This window comes from Hemitrygon akajei, chromosome 19 (assembly GCF_048418815.1).
Source record: "Hemitrygon akajei chromosome 19, sHemAka1.3, whole genome shotgun sequence".
In the NCBI taxonomy this organism is placed as follows: Eukaryota; Metazoa; Chordata; class Chondrichthyes; order Myliobatiformes; family Dasyatidae; genus Hemitrygon; species Hemitrygon akajei.
The window spans coordinates 38,385,029-38,408,592 of NC_133142.1; the positions used below are offsets into that span (position 1 = coordinate 38,385,029).

General features: G+C 39.3%; 1 protein-coding gene across 9 annotated transcripts in view; it reads right to left on the reverse strand.

The window, feature by feature from the left end:
- The window catches only part of pdzrn3b (PDZ domain containing RING finger 3b), a 255,121-nt gene that overhangs the window by 29,754 nt on the left and 201,803 nt on the right, over positions 1 to 23,564 (reverse strand). For 8 of the 9 annotated variants that reach the window (XM_073072403.1, XM_073072405.1, XM_073072404.1 and 5 more), the window contains one exon: positions 5,647 to 5,900. In XM_073072403.1, the coding sequence (XP_072928504.1) occupies positions 5,647 to 5,900 (254 nt within the window). Of the gene's footprint in view, positions 1 to 5,646; positions 5,901 to 20,467; positions 20,489 to 23,564 lie in introns of those variants that run through there. The other variant, XM_073072409.1, reaches the window with a different exon arrangement.

Consider the following 23,564-nt stretch of genomic DNA (forward strand, 5'->3'; position numbering starts at 1 on the left):
ACAGAGGTCTTAACAGGCATCTTTAATATATCTCTGAAATAGTCTTCTGTTTCTGCAGGCTTCAAGGCAGCCATCATCATTCTTGTGCTCAAGAGAGCAACGGTAATTGGCCTAAATGATTACTGCCCAGTGTAACCAATTGGTCTCATCAGCAACAATGAGAGGTAGAGAGAAACTTGTCAAATGGTGTGAGGACAATAACTTGAGTCTCAATGTGGGCACACAAAAGAACTGTTTGTGGACTTCAGGAAGGCTCTGGTCAACTACTTTCTGTTGCACATCAATGGCTCTGCCATGGAAAGGGTGAAGAGCACCAAGTTCTTTGGTGTGCTTATAATGGATGATCTAACCTGGACCCACAACATTTCCTCACTAGTCAAGAAGATATAGCAGCATTTTCTGAGGTGATTGAGGCTGCAATTCTCCCTCTCTACAGAAGCACCATCATTGTGTGGTACAGAAGCTGCAAGTCAACAGACCACAAGACCCAACAGAGGACACTAAAAACCATCAAGAGCATCATTGTGGTCTTCCTCCCCACTATTTGTGACATTTACCAGGACCATTGCAGGCAAAGGGCCCAAAGCATTGCTGAGGATCCCTGCCACCCATCCAACAATTGCTTTGACCCACCACCATCAGAAAGGACGTAAAAAAGCATCAGGACTAGGACTGTTATACTTGGTAACACCTTCTTCACTGTGAAACCAATGAATACCCTGCTACCATCGAGTTTTCATCACTAGGACAAGTGAGATGTTTATTATACTCTTCACTGTTTACCTGTGCTGTGTTTTACTAAATGTATTTTGAAATATATTTTATTAACTTACTTAAAAGCATAATATTTTGGTTCATTTGCTATGTCTGATATATGTCATTTGGGTGCACTGTGGTCTGGAGGAACACTGTTTTATTTGGTTGTATATACAGTAAGATGACAATAAACTTGAACTTGAGTTCAGTAGTCTTATGATCTGGGGGAAGAAGCTGTTTCCTATCCTAATAGTTCTTATCCTAATGCTACGGTACCTCCTGCCTGATGGTAGGGGATCAAAGAGATTATTGCAGGGATGGAAGGGATCATTAACAATGCTAAGGGCCATGCATACACAGCGCTCTTGATAAATATCTCAAATGGATGGAAGAGAGGCCCCGATGATCATCTCAGCACTGATTATTTTTCAGCAACTGCTTTGCTCCTTGCCAAAGATAAAGCTTTCCCCTCACTTCAAAATATTGTTTAAAGATGCACGTACACGTATAATGAAACTGTTCAATGTTAAGCTGGCATTTAAAATAACAAAAACATCACACGTAATAAATTCCATTTATTTACATGGAAGTATTTCCAAATTTAGAAATAAAAAAATCTATGGCTATTCATGCAAGCTTCAGAGAACACAATTTTTATTAACTCCATCCAGCCTTTTCTCATATAATGGAGTTGACAATGGGACAAAAAGAAATGGAATAGTCTCTGAGTATTTAAATTATTTTTACATATCTAATATATTTTAGTACTATGATAATAAAAGACACAACTAAATGCTCCAATTTAGTAGAAGAGGCACATTTGCCCTGTCATATGTAACACCCTGGGAAAGGTTTCACTGATAACATAATGGTCTTTCTGTAGAAGTTGTGTTTGGGTTATGGTTAGAGATAATGGATGCTTTGGAATGTGACCTGGGTTTTTTTGTTCAGCGGGAGATGAAGAGCGAAGATGCTGGAGAGAATTGATCATAGGATACAACCCAGTGGGGAGGTCGTGATTCAATGGAGCCAAATGGTGAGATCGACTGATCTCCAACTGAAGCACACTTAACTATAATAGGCCCTTTTTGTTTTTTTCTTTCCTTTCTTTATTAACCCTTTAGTTAAGATTCATAAATACAATTCCTTTAATAGTATGCAGTATGCTGTCTGTTGTTTCTTGGAACTGAGTTGTAACAGGGTTGCAAATGACACAGCATCCACATAAACCGGGGTTTGGGGTAGGAGAGTCGTCTCAACCTCAAGGGTTTGGTAGGAGTGGAGTGTATCTTCCCTAGACTTATGCAGCCAAGGAGAACAGCGGGGTTTCACATATCTTCAAGTATTTTTACTTTTCACATGTTAAGCTAACTGCTGAACAGACTTGCATTTTACTTCAGTGTAGATTTATTCAGATTTGAGGAAAAAAACGGGTTTAGTTCATTGACCGCTTGCACCAATGATGGGGGTGGCAGAATTTTGGAAGTTTTCCATAAAATGAAACTATGTTATCCACATCATTTGTGAAGTGATTTGCAAATTATGTATCATGAATTTTCATTACTCGACACAGGTCCTGTAAGTAGGTAGAAACTAATTGTCACCATGAAGACTGGATCTAAAATTACTTAGATTTGGCATTAAATACTTCAGGTTACTTTTAGAAAAGATCATTAAAATGGTTGGGGAAGATTTATCACCATATGTTAGCCATTGCTCACTTTCATTTTCATGTAACTTCCCAAGCTGCCATGGCCAACTCAGGCCTTAACCTTCAATACTTGCTATGTTTAGATTTAGGGCGCTGTCTTCAGATAGAGTTAATTTACTGTAAGTCTAAAATCAGTAAACGTGCAATAGCGAAACAGTTAAAACCTGAATACACAGTTTACAATGAATAAATCTATTTAGAATCAGTAATGCCCAACTGGAAAAATGTTCCAGCCTCATCTAGGAAGAGGAAAGTAAGGATAATATTAGCAAAAAATGTTTATAAATTTGGCAAAAAAAGGGCACAAATCTGAGGTTCAGCAAAGAAGAATAGGCTCCAAAAACTTCTCTAGATATCTATAAAAGAAAACATCAGGCAAAATTATCTCACACAGAAAAAGATATATTGCAGAATAAGTAAGTCACAAAGAAGCCAAATAATTGTTTCTATCATCTCGTAAGAAAACATAGAAGGTATCCCAAAAACAGTGGAAAGCAACAATCTCAAGTAAAAGAGGAGATGAAAGATATTAGCATAAGGTAAAACAAGAACAATAAATCCCAGGACTTGAAAACATGGGTTTAAGAGAGAAAATAAAGATGCACATGTTCATGTCTCCCAAAACTGCAAATATTCTAAGATGCTTTCCATAGACTTGATGGTAGCAAATGTGAAGGAGTGAGAAATGGAATTGCACTTAGAAAATAACAATAGGATGATCACCATTAATCATCAAATACCTACTTAGATTCTTTGTACACTGATCCTGCTTTTTATTCTCCTAATAGATCCATCAACTATCTACAGATTCTGCCATTTGACTACAAGCTGGGGCAATTTACACTGGCCAATCAGCCTTCCTACCCACATGTCTCTGGGACACGGAAAAGAACTGAGCACCCAGAAGAAACCCAGGTGGTCAGAGCAAAAATGTGCAGATTCAACAGAGACAACAATGAAGATCAGGATTGAACTCAGGTTGCTGAAGTTGCAAGACAGTAGTTCTACTAGGAGCACCACCATGCTGCCCCACTGGGCTTTTGTAATAGAAATAACATACTTAAGAAATTTATTCATTTCAATTTTGATAATGGGGAGCCAATGCCCTTACACAATTCGATTTCCTGAAGGCATTTAATAATGTAGCAGCCACAAGGCCCTCCAATCAGGAGCATGGGGAAAAAACATGAGGAGCATGAGGTTGAATTGAAGACTGGTTTAATCATAAAACAAGAAAGAAGTAAACAGGTCATTTTGGGATTGGGAAATGGTGACTCTATCTTCTCCTATTGGATTCCTTCTACTTCATTCCTTTACCTCTTCCACCTATCCCCTCCTACATTCTTTGTTCACCCGACCCCCCCCACTTTTTAATTCTGGCTTTTGCTCCTTCCTTTCTAGTCATGTTGAAGAAGCATGAGCTAAAATGTCAATTGTTTATTGCCCTCCAAAGATGCTACCTGACCTGCTGAGGGTCTCCTATATATTGTCTGTGTTGCTCGAGATTTCCAGCATCTGCAGAATCTCTAGTGCTCACACTTTACTCAAGGAGATTGAGCAGCGAGCTGAAGTGGCTTTAGAGAGGGATACCAAGTTACGGCCGGGCTAGCTGAATGGCAGATGCAACAAATTGTGGAAAAATAGGAGGCTACTTTGGTGACGATTTAAGAGCTATGCACATTAATCGGTCTAGGGTCACATACAAGTCTGACAGGGTAAAGACATTCTTTTACTAACAACCTAATCATTGCATGATGATCATTACTAGTGATGTTTTTTCTCATACATAACAGAAATTTGATAACTAAATTTAAACCTGACATTTGGCACTGTAGGATTTGAACAAGGGTTCAGGAGTTTGAGGAGATTTTGTATGTCACCACAGACTCTAGGAAATTGCTACAAATGTACAGTGGAGAGTAATCTGACTGGTTGCATCATCACCGTCTGGTATGGAGCCTCCAAAGCAGATGATCGCAAAAGGCTGCAGAGGGCTGCAGAATCAGCTAGCTCCATCACGGGCACAACCCTCCCCACCACTGAGGACCTCTTCAAGAGGCAGTATCTCGAGAAGGCAGCATATGTCTTTAAAGACCCTCACCATCTGGCACGGGCCCTTTTCATGTTACTAGATTGGGCAGGAGGTACAAAAGCCTGAAGACCCACACTCAACATTTTAAAAACAGCTTCTTCCCCTCTGCCATCAGTTTTCTGAACAGTCCATGAATTGCGAACACTGCATCTTTTGCATTATTTATTTTTGTAATTTATAGTAAGATTTATGTCTTACGCTGTACTACTGCTGCAAAGCAAACAAACCACGATATATGTCAGTGATAATACACCTGATTCTGGCATCTCTGGATTAATTAACTTAGCCTCTAGTTTACAGCAGAAAGGAATCATCAGATCGGGCACTCTGTTCTACCAGTATATTCAAAACGGTACCTTTCACAAAACTGTCCTAAAATGTGGACTCCTCAAATTACTAAATTTTGTACTGAGAAGTGAAATAACTTGTTTCAACAAAAGTGTTTGTTTGAAAATTCAATGTCTTATTACTCATAATTTGCTCCATTTGTAAATACATAATTCTATAGAACCTTTCTTTCACTCTCAAGGTACCAAAGTAAACCCACTGTAATGCTTTAAACTGTACCCAATTACTTGGCATGCAATTTTAATGTGACATCATATGATCAATATATCTCACGACCTCAAATAAGAATATTTTCACAAGAGAATAATAAATCCTAACCCTAATCAAAAATCTTTTGTCGGGATTGTACTTGCTGCCAACGATAATCAAAATAGCTAGAGGGATGACAGATGGACTCTCCAGTGCTAAACAATCTTTAACTTAAGGTTTGTGAATAAAAATAGATAAGTAAATTCTGCAAATCTGAAACTCATTTTTCAGAAGAAATACGCATTAGTGTTTTTGAAGTGGTTGTTTAAAAAAAACAAAATGATTACAACATAAATTGCCACATGAATCATAATGTAATGTTGCCAAATATCTTCAGGGCTCTCAAAATTAATTTTGAGTTTTCCAGCAAATGGTGGTTTACAATTGATTTAAATGACTTCGAGGTAACAACTACAATATTATGACTTAATTTTGCATTTTGAAACAAATTAACATATTATGCTTATAGGAAATTAGAAAATATTCTTACTCTTCAGGTAAGAGGTATTCTTCCAGTACCACAACAGGTGGAGTAGGTGGTCTTATTTTAGCCAGTGCCATGATGTGTTCAAAGGTGATATCTGTCTGTGTGCCCATATCTACAAGCTGACACTCATGAGATGCATTAAGAACTTTTGTGCGTGGAGTTCTTCGCAGCACCTGAACGACAATGGGTTCTTTGGCTGTTCTGAATGCTTCCACAGCTTGCTCATGAGTGGCTCTGGACAAGTCCTTTCCATTAACCTGTCAAATAAAAATTCAAAAATATGAGAATGCAATAAAATCTTTTTTATAATAATACATATTCATAATAGTCTCTTTACCAATCTGTTACAGTAATGGACTCTCACTTTATGTATTCTTTTCATATATCTACTTAGAGATATAAGTCATGTAATAAAACAACTGCGTCGCCCATTGACACATGGACTACAAGCAAAAACTATTTCAAGTAATACTGCTGACTTCACATGCTGGGTTAAAGTGCCCTCTACTCTCAACAAGAGAAAGCAACACGAGTAATCAATAACGTAACAGCAAAACACAGAAAGCAAACCTAAATGACAATAACACAAATGATCCAGCAAATTAGCAATAATAACAATAGAGCCAATGGAGACATGAGAGATGCCGGAAAATCTGGATCAACACTCACTGGAGCAAATTAGTGACCCCCTAGACAGCAGCATAACTGAGATAATCAGATGACATGGATGGGCCAAAACCAGCCCCATCAATGAAACTTCTCCAAAGGACTTTACTTCATAATTAAAGCCAACCCCCTGCTTTGCTGGCTATCAACATTTACCTAGTTTCTGTATTCAAAAATATTTTAAAATAAGTAAACGATCAAGACAGTTACAATTTTTTACTTTAAAAATTAAAGTTAAAACATGTAATACTTTTTTGTAAGTAAAACAATTAAAAAGGACTTAAACATAACAAACACAACAGGATTCTTTCTTTTCTACTTCATATCCCTAAATGCTCTTACTTCCCCATTTGAAACAATGGACTTGTGGTTATCTACCCAGGTCTAATTTGGTATAAGGTTTGAGAGCAGATTTGCCAGGATCGATGATGGGGAATGCAAGCAAGCCCTTGCTGAACCAGTAAGCTTCATGCAGAATCTAGTGACAAATTAGTATTCTGCAACGTAAGTGGTCATTTAATAGAAAAGGGAGACAATGAATTCATATATATATGAACCATATCTAATGCATGTTTTTATTACTACAAGCATTTTTAGTGTGCATAAAATGTCCATAGTGTATTAACTTTCACTTAATACACAGTAAATTGATTAGTTTGCAATTGTTCCTCATGGATAATTTAAAAAATGTGGAATGAACTCTGAAATAATCCTACTCCTATCAGGTTGACAGGTTTGCAAATACCTCTAAAACCACCATACTGCTGCAAAGTTCAAAATACTTTCCATGAGAAATGTAGTTGGAAGCTTTATGTATAGATCCTTTGAATTTGACCATTCATCAAGAAAATAAAGTAAATGGCCATTCTTAATAAGATAAACCATGGTATTTTATAGACAGTTACAATTGTGAATACAAAGCCATTTGATGTAATGCTTTGCAAGCTTAACTATAGCGGGCTGAGAAATTAATTGCACTGCCACTTGAATATTATACACTCATGGGAAAACTATGTTTTAACAGAACTGTGCTGGTCTTTAAGTCACAATTCTCAGGAAGATATCTATGGTATTTGCAGAGCAGTAGGACATAGGATAATTTTGCAAGAGTTCCTCAGGGTAGTATCTAGTACAATCATCTTCAGCTGCTTAACCAATGGCCTTCTTTCAATAATAAGACCAGAATTAAGGATGTTCGCTGATGATTGCACAATGGAGGAGGCACATTTTGTGTCTCCTCAGATAAAGAAGATGTCCACAGCTAAATACAGCAAGGCCTGTCCAATACCCAGGCCTGGGCTGATAAGTGGCAAGTAACATACATGCCCCTCAAGTACCAAGCAATGGCAAGAGAAGATCAAGCCAGCATCCTCCTCCAGTGAACGGCATCACCGAATCACCCACTATCACTATCTAGGCGGATTACCATCAACTAGAAACTGAACTGGAGTAACCATATAAAATCAGTATCTTAATCAGGTTTATTAACACTGATTTATGTCATGAGATTTGTTGTTTTATGGTAGCAGTACACTGCGATACACAACAGTTACAATAAATTATAATGACTATATAAAATAGTGCAAAGAGAGAGCAAAATGGTGAGTCAGTGTTGATGGATTATTCAGAAATCTAATGGTGCAAGAGAAGAAGCTGGTTAGATTTATACTCCTGCATTTTTAGATTCTTGTACCTCTTCATCGAGGAGGAGGCATGACTTGGATGGTAAGGGTCTTTTATGATAGATGCCACCTTCTTGAGGCATTGCCCTTTGAAGGTGGAGAGGGTAGTGCCCATGATGGAGCTGGTTGAGTTTACAACCTTCTGCATGCTTGTTTCGATCCTATGCATTGTCACTTCCATACCAGATGGTGAAGCAATGGGTCAGAATGCTCTCCATGATACATCTGTAGATATTGTAACCTGCAGATTATGGCGTATGTGGCTACAAGAGCAAGTCAGGGACTAAAAATCCTGCAACAAATAATGTACCTCTTAATTCCTTAAAGCCTACCCACTAGAAACAAAGTTCTAGTCAGGGATATGTTGACATACTCTCCACATGCCTGGTTGAGTGCTGCTTCAACAAGACTCAAGAAGCTTGAGTACAGAACATAGCAGCCTGCTTGATGGACACCTCATCAATAACCATCCACTCATTGTGCCACTGAAACCAGAGACAGCAGTTTGTACCATTTACTGTATACACTGCAGCAACTCACCAGATCTCCTTAACAGCACATCCCAAAATCAAAACCTGTCCCAGCTAGAAGGATAAGGACAGTAAAAGCATCGGAACACCACTACCTGTAAGCTGTTCTGCAAGGCATACACAATCCTGAATTTAAAAAATATCACTCTTCCTTCACACAGTCAAAATCCTGGGAACTACAACTGCTACCATCCCACCTTCAGTAACATTGTAATTACACTTACACCTCAAGGAGAAGGGTTATTCAAGGAAGTAGCTCACCATCACATTCTCAGTTGGACAGGGTCAACCATAGATATTGCATCTTAGCAGTTTATGCGATATGGAAGCCTGGGCAGTGTGACATGGAGAGCAAGCTGCTGCCCTTGAACCAGGCTGCCCCTCTCCATACAGCTGATGAATCCAAAGGAACGGCAGAGACTGATACGGTTTGGCACCAATGGCATCGCAGGAGTTGCCAGTCAGCATTGCACTTAACGTTGGACTGTCTTAGGGACTCCAGCTCCAGAATTTTCCTTGGGGTTTACTCCTGAAGCCTTCCACAAGAGTGGGTATAGCCGTAAGGTACTGGACGTTTAAGATCAGAGTTTTCCTTCTCCTGGATGAGCTGCCAACCACGGATGATGAGCCCCATCTGCTAAAAGTGACTGGTTTTAAGGCACTAGTAACCCGCCTTTCCCTTTCTCCTGTCAGTAAAAATCGTTCCACTGGGCGTAGTAGCCAAGTTGCACATGAAGGCCAGAAGATGGACTTGGTTGCCAAAGGCTATTTGAGACACCCGACGTTAGAGGCAGTCAATAGGTAGTGGGAGTTTAACCCCACTACCTCCTCGGAAAAGGAACCAAGGGCAACTACAGATATGCAATTAAATGCTTCAGCCTATGAAGCCCACATCCCTTAAATGAATATATCTATGTATATAAAGTAAATATACAGTCTCAAAAGTAAGTAAAATATCTATAATGAAAAGGTGATCAAGGAGTAGTACTTTTTAACAGCAGTCCCACAAGCTTGATAAGAGAACAAACTACTGTCAAGGAGAAGGACCGGTAACAGAAAGGGAAATAACACAAGTAGTCTGAATAAAAATTGCTTGGCAGAAAAGAATAATAACTGGGAACTATAACTGTCAGTGAACAGCACAAGCTGAGGCAATAGACAGTGAGCTGTACAAAGAAATCATGGCAGCACAGTAGTGTAGTGGTTAGCGCAATGTTTTCAGCCCCAGTCATGAAAGTAATGAAAGGAAAGCAGTCTGTCGCTTAAAATGTTATATTTCTCAGTCATGTCCCCTCTTAACCTGTTCTGCATCAGGATAAATGGACCTAACTTTTCCAGTCTCTCTTTGTAACTGAGTAATTCTATCTGAGGGCACATCCTGGTAAATCACCTTTGCATCAGCTCCAGTGCCATCACATCTTTCCTACTGTCTGGTAACCTGAGCTGCATGTAGTAATCCAGTGGATCAACATTTCATAAAGCTGGATCATAACCTTCTAGCTCTTGCATTCAAAGACCCCGTTAATGAAGGCTAATATCCTATCTGCCTTCTTAACTACTTTACATGTATAACCGCTTCCAGTTTAAGATGGTACTGGTGATGCCCTACGACTACTTATTGGTAGCAAAATAAACAAAGAAAACTATTACAAACTTACTGCATTAATAACGATCAACTCTATTATCGGAGAAGTGAGAAGTGAGAGGTGGCGGTAGCGTTGAGAAGACCTGGACAAGGCAGGCAAAAGCGGGGGCAGGGTCCAAGTAGAGTCAAAGCAGATTTGCTGTGTCCCTGAGAGCGAGGAAAGTCCTGATATCTAATCAATTTAACCGTTGGGCCAAATTGGAAAGATCGGGTACAGGTCAAGTCATGGTGGCACTGTTCAGGCCCCAGAGCGGTCTGAGAACGTGGAACAACCCAATGTTTGGACGATTTAAGTGTGGGGCCAGACCGAAAAGGTCAGGGTTTTGGGACTAGAGACAAGGTTAGGAGATGAATCTCAAGGCTGTATAATGTATAATAAATGTACATTGATAATAAATGTACTTTAAACTTTGCACTGCTACACTCAAGAATCTTTGGATTTGCACATTCAGCTTTATCCTAGTTTCTTTCTATCAGAAAGTATGCACATTATGTACATTACTCTGCATGTATATTTTATATTATAAAATGAATATTTTATAAGCAATGTCCCAGTGGCAGTTTTATATTTAATAATCAGGTTCAATTCTTTCTGCAAAACAACATCTCTAACCTTAATATAGGTAATCTAAGTAACAAAAGACTACAAATCTTTAAAATGCATCTCAAATAAATGTAATAAGCTACAAATGTAAGTACTCCCAGTTCTGTTAATATATACATATATATATACATTTATGAAATCCAGTCTGAAACTGTGCATTGGATAACTTGTGAAGAAGTTTAAAGTGCACTTGTGGTAGGTACACTGTAGATAATGTTTACAATAAATCATGTAGCTTATTTTGCAGGTAAAATAACGTGTTGCTTATTTTCTAATATCATGAGTGCTTGATCCAAACTTGGTAGACTGCTTAGTGGACATTACAAATGAATTATGTACTCCTCACCTGAGTTGAAAACAGGATTTTATTGCAATCACAGCAAACAGATGTCCTCTCTAATTATGACAGTATATTTCAGAATTAATTAATGAAGGGCCAATTAACTTTTCACAAATGCAGCTGTTGGCATACCATGTTAAACATATGAAGTACAAAAAATTGCTGCCATTTCAAATACGTGAATAATTTCATAAAAACTTTTCCATAGTTCAGGACTAATACAGATCAGATCTACTAAAATTCATCTTTTCAAGTTTAGCAAATGGATATCAATCAAATGGGAATAAATTATGCTTTCAAAACAAAAAGTAATCATTTGGACAACACATTAAAATAAAGATAGAATAAAAAATTAGAAATTTGTAACTTGTTCTGAATGACAATGTTTTGGCACTCTAGATAACTATATTTTCAAATTTGTACAGAATATACATGTCGAACTGCATTAATTCCATTTTAATTAAAAATTTCAGTTGCTCTGTTCTTCCAATCTTGTGTAACTATTATCTAAGATAAATATATAATAATTATTTTGTTTGAAATTTGTAATCGGATTATTTTGATGTATTAATATAATGATAATCTTTTCTAGAAATGTGATTAAGGCTTCCATGACAGTAAATGAACAAATTCAAATATGTTATCTAGCCTAAAGCATTAGTCATTAATTATATCACTAACAGTATGTTGTGCCAGAAACTAATTTAAGATCAGGACTGAAAAAGACAAATATTTGCAATTTCTGAGAGTGTGTAGCTTTCAATTCCCCCACATTCACCTCTTTTCTTAAATACCAGCTCTATAGTAAGATTGCCAGCAATGCTTTACATGGCAATGAGAGGCATACGTAGTAGCAATACATCTTTTGAATCTTTTTTTTAAACAGCAAAACAACTTCTGGATCCTGTTGCTTAACCCACTACCCTCTAGAATGGAAAACAATTGAACCAAATGTCAATGCAGTATTCTGTGGCACTATTTGCTGATATTACTGACTGATAATTTGCCAAGTTAATATAATGGACTTTAAAACATTGTATAAAGAACGCAGAACAGTGACGCACAGAGCAGCACATGATCTATAAACCCTCTTTAAATTCAATCTAATCCTTCCCTCTCTCATGACCCTTCAGTCTTTCCCCCAAGTCTAAGATGTGCCTATCTGAGACTCTTAAATGTCCCTAGTGTATCTGCCACTACACTTAGAAGCATGTGTCACACACCTACCGCTCTCTGCATGTAAAACATCTCAAATCACACTAAATGTTTCAAACTTAATGGTTGAACTTAATATCATAGAATGTACGTAGATACATCCTGAGATTCTTACTCTTTGCCGACATCCATGAAACAAGAAACCCCATAGAGTGAATGATAGATACATTAGACCCCAGAGCCCCTTTCCCCTCCCATCACACGAGCAGCAGAAGCATCGACCCCAACCCCCACCATGCAAGCAATAGCAAAAGCCACCAAAGAGACCTTGATCTGAAGTTCTGACATTTCCTCCCAGCACCTTAAAATTATACCCATTTGTATTAGCCATTTCCGCCTGGAAAAAAAAGTCTCTGGCTGTCCACGCTATTATCTTAAACACCTCTATCAAGTCACCTCTCATCCTCCTTTACTCCAAAGAGAAAAGTTCACTCAAACTATGCTCATAAGTCATGCTCTATAATCGAGACAGCATCCTGGTAAATCAACTCTGCACCCTCACTAAAGCTTCCACATCCTTCCTATAATGCAACTATAACTGAACACAATACTCCAACTGTGGTCTAACCAGTGTTTTATAGAGCTGCAATATTACCTCATGGCACTTGAACTCAAATCCCCCAACTTATGAAGGCCAACACACCATACACCTTTTAGATCACTCTCTCATCTTGCGCTGCAACTTTGAGGGATCTATGGATGTAGACCCCAAGATACTTCTGTTCCTCCACACTTCTGAGAATCCTACCATTAACTTCACACTCTGCCTTCATTCAACCTTCTAAAGTGAGTCACTTTACACTTTTCTGGATTGAGCTCCATCTGCAAATTCTATCAATATTCCTTTGTAATCTAGGATAACTTTCTACACTATCTACAACATAAGCAAACTTCGTGTCATCTCCAAATTCACTAGCCCTCTCTTCCACTTGCTCATCCAAGTCATTATAGAAATCACAGAACAGATCCTTGTGCAAACACCACCACCGAGCAGAAAATGCCCCATCTACTACCACTCTCTCTCTGCCTTCCATAGGCAAGCCAATTCTGAATACACACAAGCAAATTTCACTGGATCCCATGCCTCCTGACTTTCTGAATGAGCTTACCATGGGGAACCTTGTTAAATACCTTATTAAGATGCATATACTGTACACCACATCCATTGCTCTACCTTCTTCAGTTTGTTTTGACACTTCCTCAAAACAATTCAATTAGGCTTGTGAGGCATGACCGCAACCCAAAAAGCCATGCTGACTATTTCTAAATAGACTATATTTCTCCAAATGCTTGTAAGTCCTGTCTCTAAGAATCCTCTCCAATAGTTTGCCCACCACTCTCATAAGAATCACTAGTCTATAATTTCCAACATATTGAGAACCACCTTTGGTAAGAATGATATACTGGGCCAAAATGTGTACCTCATCAGCCAGTTGTTCTATGGAGGACCATAATATAGATCCAGTGTGTATACTAGCACATTTTGGACTTCTGGGTATTTGCAGTGAGGGGTAGAAGTATACAGCACAATTGAGGTCAGATATAGAGGAGAATCTAACATCCTGCTCTGTCTCAGTGTTTGCCACTGGGTCTAAGGCATTCTATAAGATGATGGACGGAGTGGCTAGATGCATTTAATCTAGCTGGCACATTTGGTAAGGGCCTGTTCAGTAAAATAATATAAAGGACTTTAACTGTAAGGGCAGTGATGCAATTTTCAAAAATTTAATTTAATATTAGTTTTAATTAGTTTGCCTAAGTTGAATATAATTTTAAATTGATTTATTTTTAATTAATAATTGGTGGAATACCTAAACCAGTGGGGTTGGCATAGCATCGGGAGTTGTGAGACTCTGAATAGGAAATGTGACTGCAAATATACCATGTGAAGTAAGTTCTAAATGCAATATCAAAACAACTTCTTTAAATATTTTTAAAGCTTTTAGAAAGAGAAAATTTGTTTTCTCTGTAATCCAATAAATTAGATCTTAACAACTTTCTGTTTTAGTCATCACTAAACAAGTTTATATTAATGAAATTAGATTGCTAACTTGCTAAAGGATATCTGCTTCAAAGGAAAATAATTCAATTATACGGCTAATCATCAGAAGAAAGGAAGATAAAATATCTCTACACAAAAAGGAATTATAACTTATCTGCAAAAGTTTTCTTTCTCAATTGGAAAAGCATTCAACATTACTTTCTTATCACATCCCAGGAGTCCCACCAGCCCATTAGATTCCTGCTGGCTCTCAGCAGAGTAAACCTAACAGTCCCAATTCTTTTTCATATTTCCCTGTAGCCTTGCAAGTTATTCTCTTTGTGTAGCTCACTCACCTATGATTTTTTTTTTACCATTTCCCTATACTAATGACTAATTTATAGTAGTCCATCAATCTACCAGCACACCCTTGTGATTTGGAGGAAACCTGAGGACCAAGCAGAAACCAAGGAAATATCACAGCTCAGGATATATTCGCACCAAATTCTAAGTTAACTGCCTGGACTGAGATAGTGACCTAAGTTCTTTTTGTACCATCCTGACCACGTATAACACTTTAAGTACTATATACTTGACAATGCAAGTTCATAGCTTTTCATTTGAGTTGTGCACAGCTTAAGGATATTTTGAGATATTTTATTATGTTTAATATGCATTAGTCTAGATAATATATATCAGACTTTAATTATCTTTACAGGGTAATGTAATTGCACAATTACAGTATATACTTTCTGTACTTTGATAAATATTAGCACATTACTTCTATTGCATTAAAGCAATAAAAACATTTTCCAGAAGAATGGTGCCATATTCCTTGTAGCAAAGAGAGCTATCTCTGGAAATAAGGACAGAGAACATTCGAGAATACATTATAAATGCTATCTTTTTGGAACAAATTATACTTCATTCATAGTAAAAATTATTTACAAGAATAAACCGTTTAATACCTTTTTATTATTTACATACATGGTCAAAGCTTTCTGTACTGTTCAATTACATTCTTGGAACTGCTGCCACTCTGGTGTGGTATACTAACTACTACAGTAATTGAGTGGCTTCCTTTCTCCACCTGGCCCTTTCATCTCTAGTAGGAGAACCCTACACCGCGGCATTCCCCAGCGAGCCCTTGTGGTGGCTGCACCAGACTTCAGTGTGTCCCTCAGCACATACTGGAATGTGCCAGTTGGCAGCATTCTTCCACAGACATCTCGACGAGCAGGATGGCCAGCAAGTTTCAGGCAGACCAAAGTGCGTCTTTCACTGAGTTGATGAACTGCCAGCAGCACTTGATGTTTGTCTCCGTGTGTGTTCCAGGGAACAGCCCGGAGATTAGAGAGTTCTCTGTCACACAGCTGCTTGCAATGAAATGTGACACATGCCCTTTCATCTTTCTTCAGATCCTCTTCACAAACCAACTGTCCGGGGTCGAGGGAGACCTAAGCTAGGCTGAAACCCAAAAGGATGAGGCCCCCTTTAACCAGTATCTTGTTGGCAAATGTGCAGTCACTGGAGAACAAAATTGAGGACTTGAGGGCAAGATATCTGTATCGGAGGGAAATGAGGGCCTGTTGTATTCTATGCCTGAGCAAAGCTTGGATGTCTCCCAGTACACCAGATATAGTGGTCAAACCGAAAGGCTTCTTGATTTATCAAATTGACTGAACTGCTGATTTGGGAAAGGCAAAAGGTAGAGGAGGTATGCGTTTCATGATAAATTCTCGATGGTGCTCCAATGTGGTGGCTTTGTCAAACTCAAGTTCACCCGACCTTAAACATGTAACAGTCAAACGCCTCCTGCTCTATTTACTTAGGGAGTTCTCCTACATAATCCTGACCACAATTTACATACCACCAGCAGCCAACTATAATCAAGTGCTTGAGATGCTGCATGATGCCGTCTCTAAACAAGAAACAGCCCATGCTGGTGCATTTCAAATCATAATTGGGAACTTCAAGCAGGCTTGTTTGAAGAAAACCTGCCCAATTATCATTGACATATAACCTGCAGTAATTGTGGTCCCCACACATTAGCCACAGTTATACTATGATAAGGAATGGCAACTGTTCCATGTCCAGACTGTATTTTGGTAAATGAATAGTAAGTAAGGACAAGAGGATCTCTGTTAAGGTGGCAGCAAGATGGGGTGAACATGGATGTTTGGGAAATGGAGGAGATGAAGGTGCATGAGGCATCAATGGTGGAGGCAGGGAAAGCCTGTTCTTTGAAGAAGGAGGACATTACTGATCTCTTGGAATGTAAAGATGCATCACAGGAACAGATATGGTGGAGATGAAGGAAATGAGCAAAGGCAATAGCATTTTTATAGGAGACAGTGTGGGAAGAGGTATTGACAAGATACCTATGGGAATTGGTAAAAGAGCTGTAGGTGAGTGTGTCCCCACAAAATAATCCTCAATCAGAAGCCATGGATGAAGCAAGAGATCCACAATTAGCTGAAAGCCTGATCAGAAGCATTCCAGTCTGGTAACCAAGCAAGTTACGACAGGTCTAGGCATGACTTCTAGAAAGCAATCTCATGGGTGAAGTAGCAATTCCTGAATAAATCTGAATCAATGGAATCAATGAAGGGTGCTTGACGGTTGTGGCAGGACTTGAATACTATCGCCTCATGAAGTTAAATCAAATGATATAGGTGACGGCTTCCAAATGAGCTCAGTGCCTTCTATGCTCACTTTGACCATCAAAACATGGAGGAACCATCACAAACTCACACATCCCCCAATGATCCTATGGCTTCAGTCTCTGAGGCTGACATTCGACCAGCCTTCAGGAAGGTGAACCCCCCCATGAAAAGCATTTGGCCCACACGGCATACCTGGCCAAGCAACTGGCTGGAGTGGTCACTGAGATCCTTAGCCACTCGCTTCTGCAGTCTGAGATACTCAACTGCTTCAAGCAGACTTTGATGACACTGGTGCCGAGAAGAGTGTGGTGACCTACCTCAATGAATAACACCCAGTTGCACTGGCATCTACGGTGATGAAGTGTTTTGAGAGGTTGGTGATGAAACATATCAACTCCTCCCAGAGAAGCTTCTTAAATCCACTCCAATTTTCCTACTGCAACAAGAGGTCCACAGTAGATGTCATCTCATTGGTTCTTCACTCAACCCTAGAATATCTGGACAGCTAAGATGCATACATCAGGATGCTCTTTCTTGACTACAGCTCAGAATTCAAAACCATCATCTCCTCAAAACTACTGAATAAACTCCAAGACCCCAGCCTCAATACCCCATTGTGCAATTGGATTCTCCATTTGCTTACTTGCAGACCCCAGTCAGTTCAGTTGAGTGGTACCATTAACAACAAACTCTTACTCAATGTCAGCAAGACCACAAAGCTGATTATTAACTGCAGGAGAAGGAAACCAGAGATCCGTGAGCCAGTTCTCAGTGGAGGATCAGAGGTGGAGAGGGTCAGCAACTTTAAAATTTTTGGTGTTATTATTGCAGAGAATTTGACCTGGACCCAGAATGTAAGTGCAATTTTGAAGAAAGCATGGCAGTGCCTCTACTTCCTTAGGAGTTAATGGAAAGTTAGCATGACATCTAATTAACTTCTATACATGTGTTCTGAAGAGTATATTGACTGGCTGTATCACACACAGCCTGGTATGAAAACACCAAAACCCTTGAATGGAAAATCCTACAAAAAGTAGTGGATATGGTCCAGTTCACAGGCAATGTTCTCCTCACTACTGAGAATGTCTACAAGAAATGCTGTCGCAGAAAAGTAGCATCCATCATCAGGGCCACCCCCACCACCCTGGGCATGCTTGCTTCTTGCTGCTGCCATCAAGAAGAGGTACAAGTGGACTCACGCCTCCAGGTTCAAGAACATTTACTACCTCTCAACCATCAGGCTCTTGAAGAGAATAACTTCACTCAACTTCACACAACCTATGGACTCACCTTCAAAGCTTCTTCATCTCATGTTCTTGATATTTCTTTCGTTCTTTGTACTGTTTGGTGTCTTCTGCACTCTGGTTGAACACCCAGGTCTTTCATTGATTCTATTATTCTTCTATAGATTTATTGAGTATGCCCACAAGAAAATAAATCTCAGGGCTGTATATGGTGACATACATGTACTTTGATAGTAAATTTACTTTGAATGATGAGCTTGTGCATTGTGACCTGTCTGACCTACTCCATCTTGGATTCCCAGATGAACCTGATGATAGCTCGGGCGATTCCCAAGCTGGAGGAGCAGGGGATGGAACATATCAGCACCAAACACAGCAGCCTTGGGAACACCTCATACCTGATGACCAGGTTCCTCCTAGATATAGATAGCAAGCGCCCTCCCCACAGTCTCAACCTTCCCAGCTCGTTCCAGCTGATTTTTTTTTGGATGCCTCCATCTTTCCAAAACAGACCCCTAGCAGCTTCATCTAATGGGACCTGATAGAGATGGGGACACTAGATCAGTGTCCAGTAGCAGGATTCCCAGGCTGGAAGCATGACAATGTGGCAATCATTGCCCCCCCACCCCACCTGACCATACAGACAAACCACAGGGCTACCAAGCATCCATCTTCAGTAGTTGCAGAGGTGTGGTAGCCTGCAGTTCTGTAAGAAAGGCACACTGGACTTGACCTTGGCCAGGTACTGTAAAGATTTGGCACATCACACCACTCTCATTACACTGCACACATGCAAAGATACCGGTTTTAACTGCATGATTAGTTCTCGAGGCAGAGTTCTCATCCTGGTCACTCAGCATGAGCTGGCATGCCTACGGCCTTGGTTAACGACCACAATGTTTACGGGCTCAGTTAATGAGGATAATCCTCCCTGGGGTTTGGCGATGCTGGTGGTGCAACTGGGGGGAGGTTGGTCACTGGGAGCTAGAGATGATCAGCCTTTCCTCAGCCACAGTCTGGTATTTTAGTGCTGGCTGTGCCCTCTGTGCTGGTGGTGGGTGCATCGGCATTTGCCCTGAGCATTATTAGTGTCAGCTCCCCATTTGATGCCTGTTCACTGGAGCTGGCACGTTTTGAGTAGGTTTTGTTCAGGTGACCTGCCTCTCCACAGAGGTTGCAGCTTTTGCTTTCCTAGCAGTCTTCTGTGTGGCAGAGTTCCTGTTTGTAGTTCTTGCAGATCACTGCACCGCATTGGCCTGCAACATATCCTGACTTATTGCAGTTACAGCATAGCCTGGTTGACCAGCCTATGCCATGCAACTGCAGTTCCCTCTGATGACGAAGACTGAGGGAGGGGAGGATGGTGGAGCCGTTTGAATCCACCCTCTGCTTGACCTACACCTGGCACTTGGTGGTCCAGATCCTGAACATATCCTTAATGTACGCACAGTTTTCTGCACCCTCGACTTAACGGACAAGGAAGGTGAGGACGTCTACATGGACAAAGTGGAATACTGAAGGGGTATATGTAGCATAAGGGAAAAATGAAGGGAAGAATGGCATGAAATTGAGATCATGTAGGATAATGGAGCATATGGGCAGTGATAAGAGAATGAGATTCAACTGGACAGAGCAGGAGCTAAACTAAGAACGCTTCTCCTGAGGAAAATGAGAAACCAACATGTTACAAAGGACATAAAGGCATTCTCATGATTAGCTCTGGGAACTTTCAAAACAAAGTATGGATCTAAAGAAAGGGCACAGGAAGACAACTGTTCCTATTCAGTTAAGACAATAATCCATTCTTGTCTCCATGTTAAATGACTTGGCTCAATGCTTGAACTGGAATAGGCAGCCAGATGCGGCAGAAACACTACTGGTTGGCCCATAAATGCAGCACTGGAAGATAGGGACCAACAATTATCTTTCAATCTATGTTTTCATTTCTTATCCATTTTGATTTCTGCCTCAGATTTTACTAAATACATATTTTACATCTCTCTGGTTGCAAGTCTGTATGCCTCATCAATGCCTCAATAACGATTGGTGGCTTCTCAAATTCCCAAAGATACAGAATAAATTAGGAATTGCTGATATTATGTGTCATTCCAGGGAAGAACTATTTTCATTTGCACAACACAAAAAAAGTACAAATTTCGATGACTTACGGTTAGCAAGTTTGATCATCCACACTTATTGGTATTTCATGTGAAAAACATGCCCACCCAACAAAACAATTTTTGTAGCTTACCTTCATTTAAGTTTCCTCATAGCAAAAATCTCAGTAGTGTTTATAGAGTACAATAGTTCATTTCCGATTTGGTAGCATTTGGGAAGTGAATGCTTCATATTTATTCTTTCTTCAATTAATGCTTGAATTGTCACCCAGAGTCATCAGGGGCTTTTACTGCAATGCACATCAGAATTGCCTTGCGCAGAGAGAATTTTCTATCATTCACCAGGCTGGTGTCTGCATCTTTATTTAGCTTTATTATTGCACAAGCTTTTCTTTTTAACATAAACAGAGCAATCCACATATAACCTCACCATAGACTAGTGCAGAATGAATCATAGGCAGCACAGAGAAGCTTGCATGCAGAAATACAACAGGAAACTGAAAGGACAAACAAAAAGTGCTTCTCCTTTCAAGATCAAAAAATCATTATTTGTTGAAATGCCCTGTCAATTCATCAAGTGCTAACATGGAGAATACTTGCCACTTCACATCTTAGCTATTATATCTAACAATGTTCTGAATGGCATTTATATAGTACCGTACAGCACAGGAATAGGCCCTTCGGCCCACCTTATTGTGCAGAACTAATTAAGCTAATACCACATCATTAAATTAATCCCTTCTGCCTGTACAAATTTAATACCCCTCCATTCTCTGTTCATGTAGCCATTTAAGATCCTCTTAAAATGTCCATCATACCTGTCACCATCACCACTCCAAACAGCACATTTCAGGCATCCACCACACTCTGTAAAAGAACATCCTGCCTCCAGATCTCCTTTGAACTTTTCTAATTAATCGCATGCCCTCTAGTATTAGCCATTCCAACCCTGGGCAAAAAGATTCCAGCTCCCTCCTCTGTCACTTCCTCTCCTAATTTTGTAAACTTCTGCCAGGTCTATGCTTAAGCAAGAGTTAAGTTACCTGATATTGCTCATTCTCTTCAAAATGAGTTCATCCTTTCTGATAGCAAGGCAATGATCCAAAATCCCTCAACAAGCTGTTAACTGTTGTAGTTTTACAAGAATACATTCTACACCATGCATTTGCATAAAGATTGTGTAGAAATTCAGAGAAGACAATTCTCAAATGACATGCAAATCCATTTCAAAGAAACTCATCAGCAGACAAATCACTTGATGTACATGACTACAAACCTGTCAAAAATGTTACATACTCCACAGAGAGATAGAGAACAGATAGTCACTGCTTACAAACCTCTGCAGTAGAAATAGCACAATATACTCAACAACCTCTATTGTTCAGTAAATTGGGACACATTGGGACATAGCATTTTGGCCCGATTAAGTGGTTGCTCCAATTAGCTGAAGTTTCATAGAAATTTTTAAAAAGGTATAAAAAGACAAACTACCATTTAACTGAGTAATAAATTATGTATTTAAATGAAATACAGACCAAATTAGAACACTGCTAATACCACTACAGTACTATTAAACTGCGTATTAGTTCCCAATAGTTACTGATGTAGGAATTCATTCAGTGCACACTGCCATATTCTTTTGATTGACTGTCAATGAACAAAACCCATGCAGACACCTAGTGCAGACAATGGACTGTCTTCCTACAATGATTTTGATTATTGCATCCTCCAAATCTTCATTTTCATTGCGTCATTCAAGATCGTTGTCGATACCTTCAAATTCTTCATAGTTCCTAACTTGTTGAAGTTGTAAAATCATTTAATTTCACTCCTAGCTGTTTGTGGCATCTCCTGGCCTGAATGGTTGAAACCGCAGCTGAATTGGCTGATTGCTTGTTTCTCGCCAATTATCAGTGACAAAAATCACTGTTTTTTGAATAAAACAGATGCAACAGACACCATCTTAAAACTGTTCTCTCTAAGCATGGTTCATGTGTGTCATGGTCACACAAGTGTACAGAACTGACACTAGTTAGAAACTGTTCAGCAGCAGTCTCCTGTCCCAACTAAGTGGCTTCCCTAATTAACCAATAGCCCAAAGAACTGGAATCCACTGTACAGGTTGAGTACCCCTTATCTGAAATCTTTTACAGTGCCGACATGACATCTCAAATGGAAAATTCCACAAGGCACTGGGGAAATTCCCAGGCAATGTGTAGGTCTCTGCACATTATAGACAGTTTACCTATTTATTTAACGATACAGCATACAGTAGGTCCTTCTAGCCCTTTGAGCCACACTGATCAGGGTTGAATTCCCTATGTTGCCTGTAAGATGTTTGTACATTCTTCCTGTGACCGTGTGGGTTTCTTCTGGACACTCTGGTTTCCAAACACATATGGTTAGGGTTAGTGCTAGTAAGCTGTGGGCATGGCTATACTGGCACTGGAAGCCTGGCAACACTTACAGGCTGCCCCAGCTGAATCATCCCTGATTTGATTTGACCCAAACAATGCATTTCACTGTATGTTTTGATGCACATGTGACAAATAAAGCTAATCTCTGACCTCCCTTCCGCAAGTACCTTGATCATTAGAGTATACTTTATCCTCTAAAAATACTTCATGTGGTATTTTTACAACATCAAGAGTACGGAGGCTAACGTTCATCTGATGGTAATAGACTTCAGTTTGCTCTTGTATGCTGTATAGTCCTAATGCTTCTCCTTCTTGTTGCTTTTATATCTCTCATAGATGTTTAGAAAGAAATTCCACAACTAATTTTCTTCTTATTCATTCCATTTGCCTAAAAGGTAAGCATTTTGTCAAGAAGGGATAAAAGGGATAAGTTCTGGATATCACCATGAGATGATTTCAGAGTTCAGGATGAGGCATTTTGATTTCTGTGCTAGAAAGTGTAGTCAGAATCTCTGTAAATATTTGACCTTTAAATGAACATTGTGTAACAGTGTTAGAAATGTACCTCTTGAACAACTCAACCCCATTTTCTTTCTTTTCATTGGCCACAATTTTATTTAATGATTACTTGGATGGTAGTGGAGAGAAGAACATTCAGGAAAAGAGTGAGACAGAAAGAGAAATGGGAAGGAAATTTCTTTATTAGAACTATTTTTGAGGTAAGAATGACCTTTAAGAATGCTTAAATTACCTTTTTCATTTAAAAAAATCCAAATTATTTGTAGCTGTATTTGGTTACTTCGATCTCAAAGTA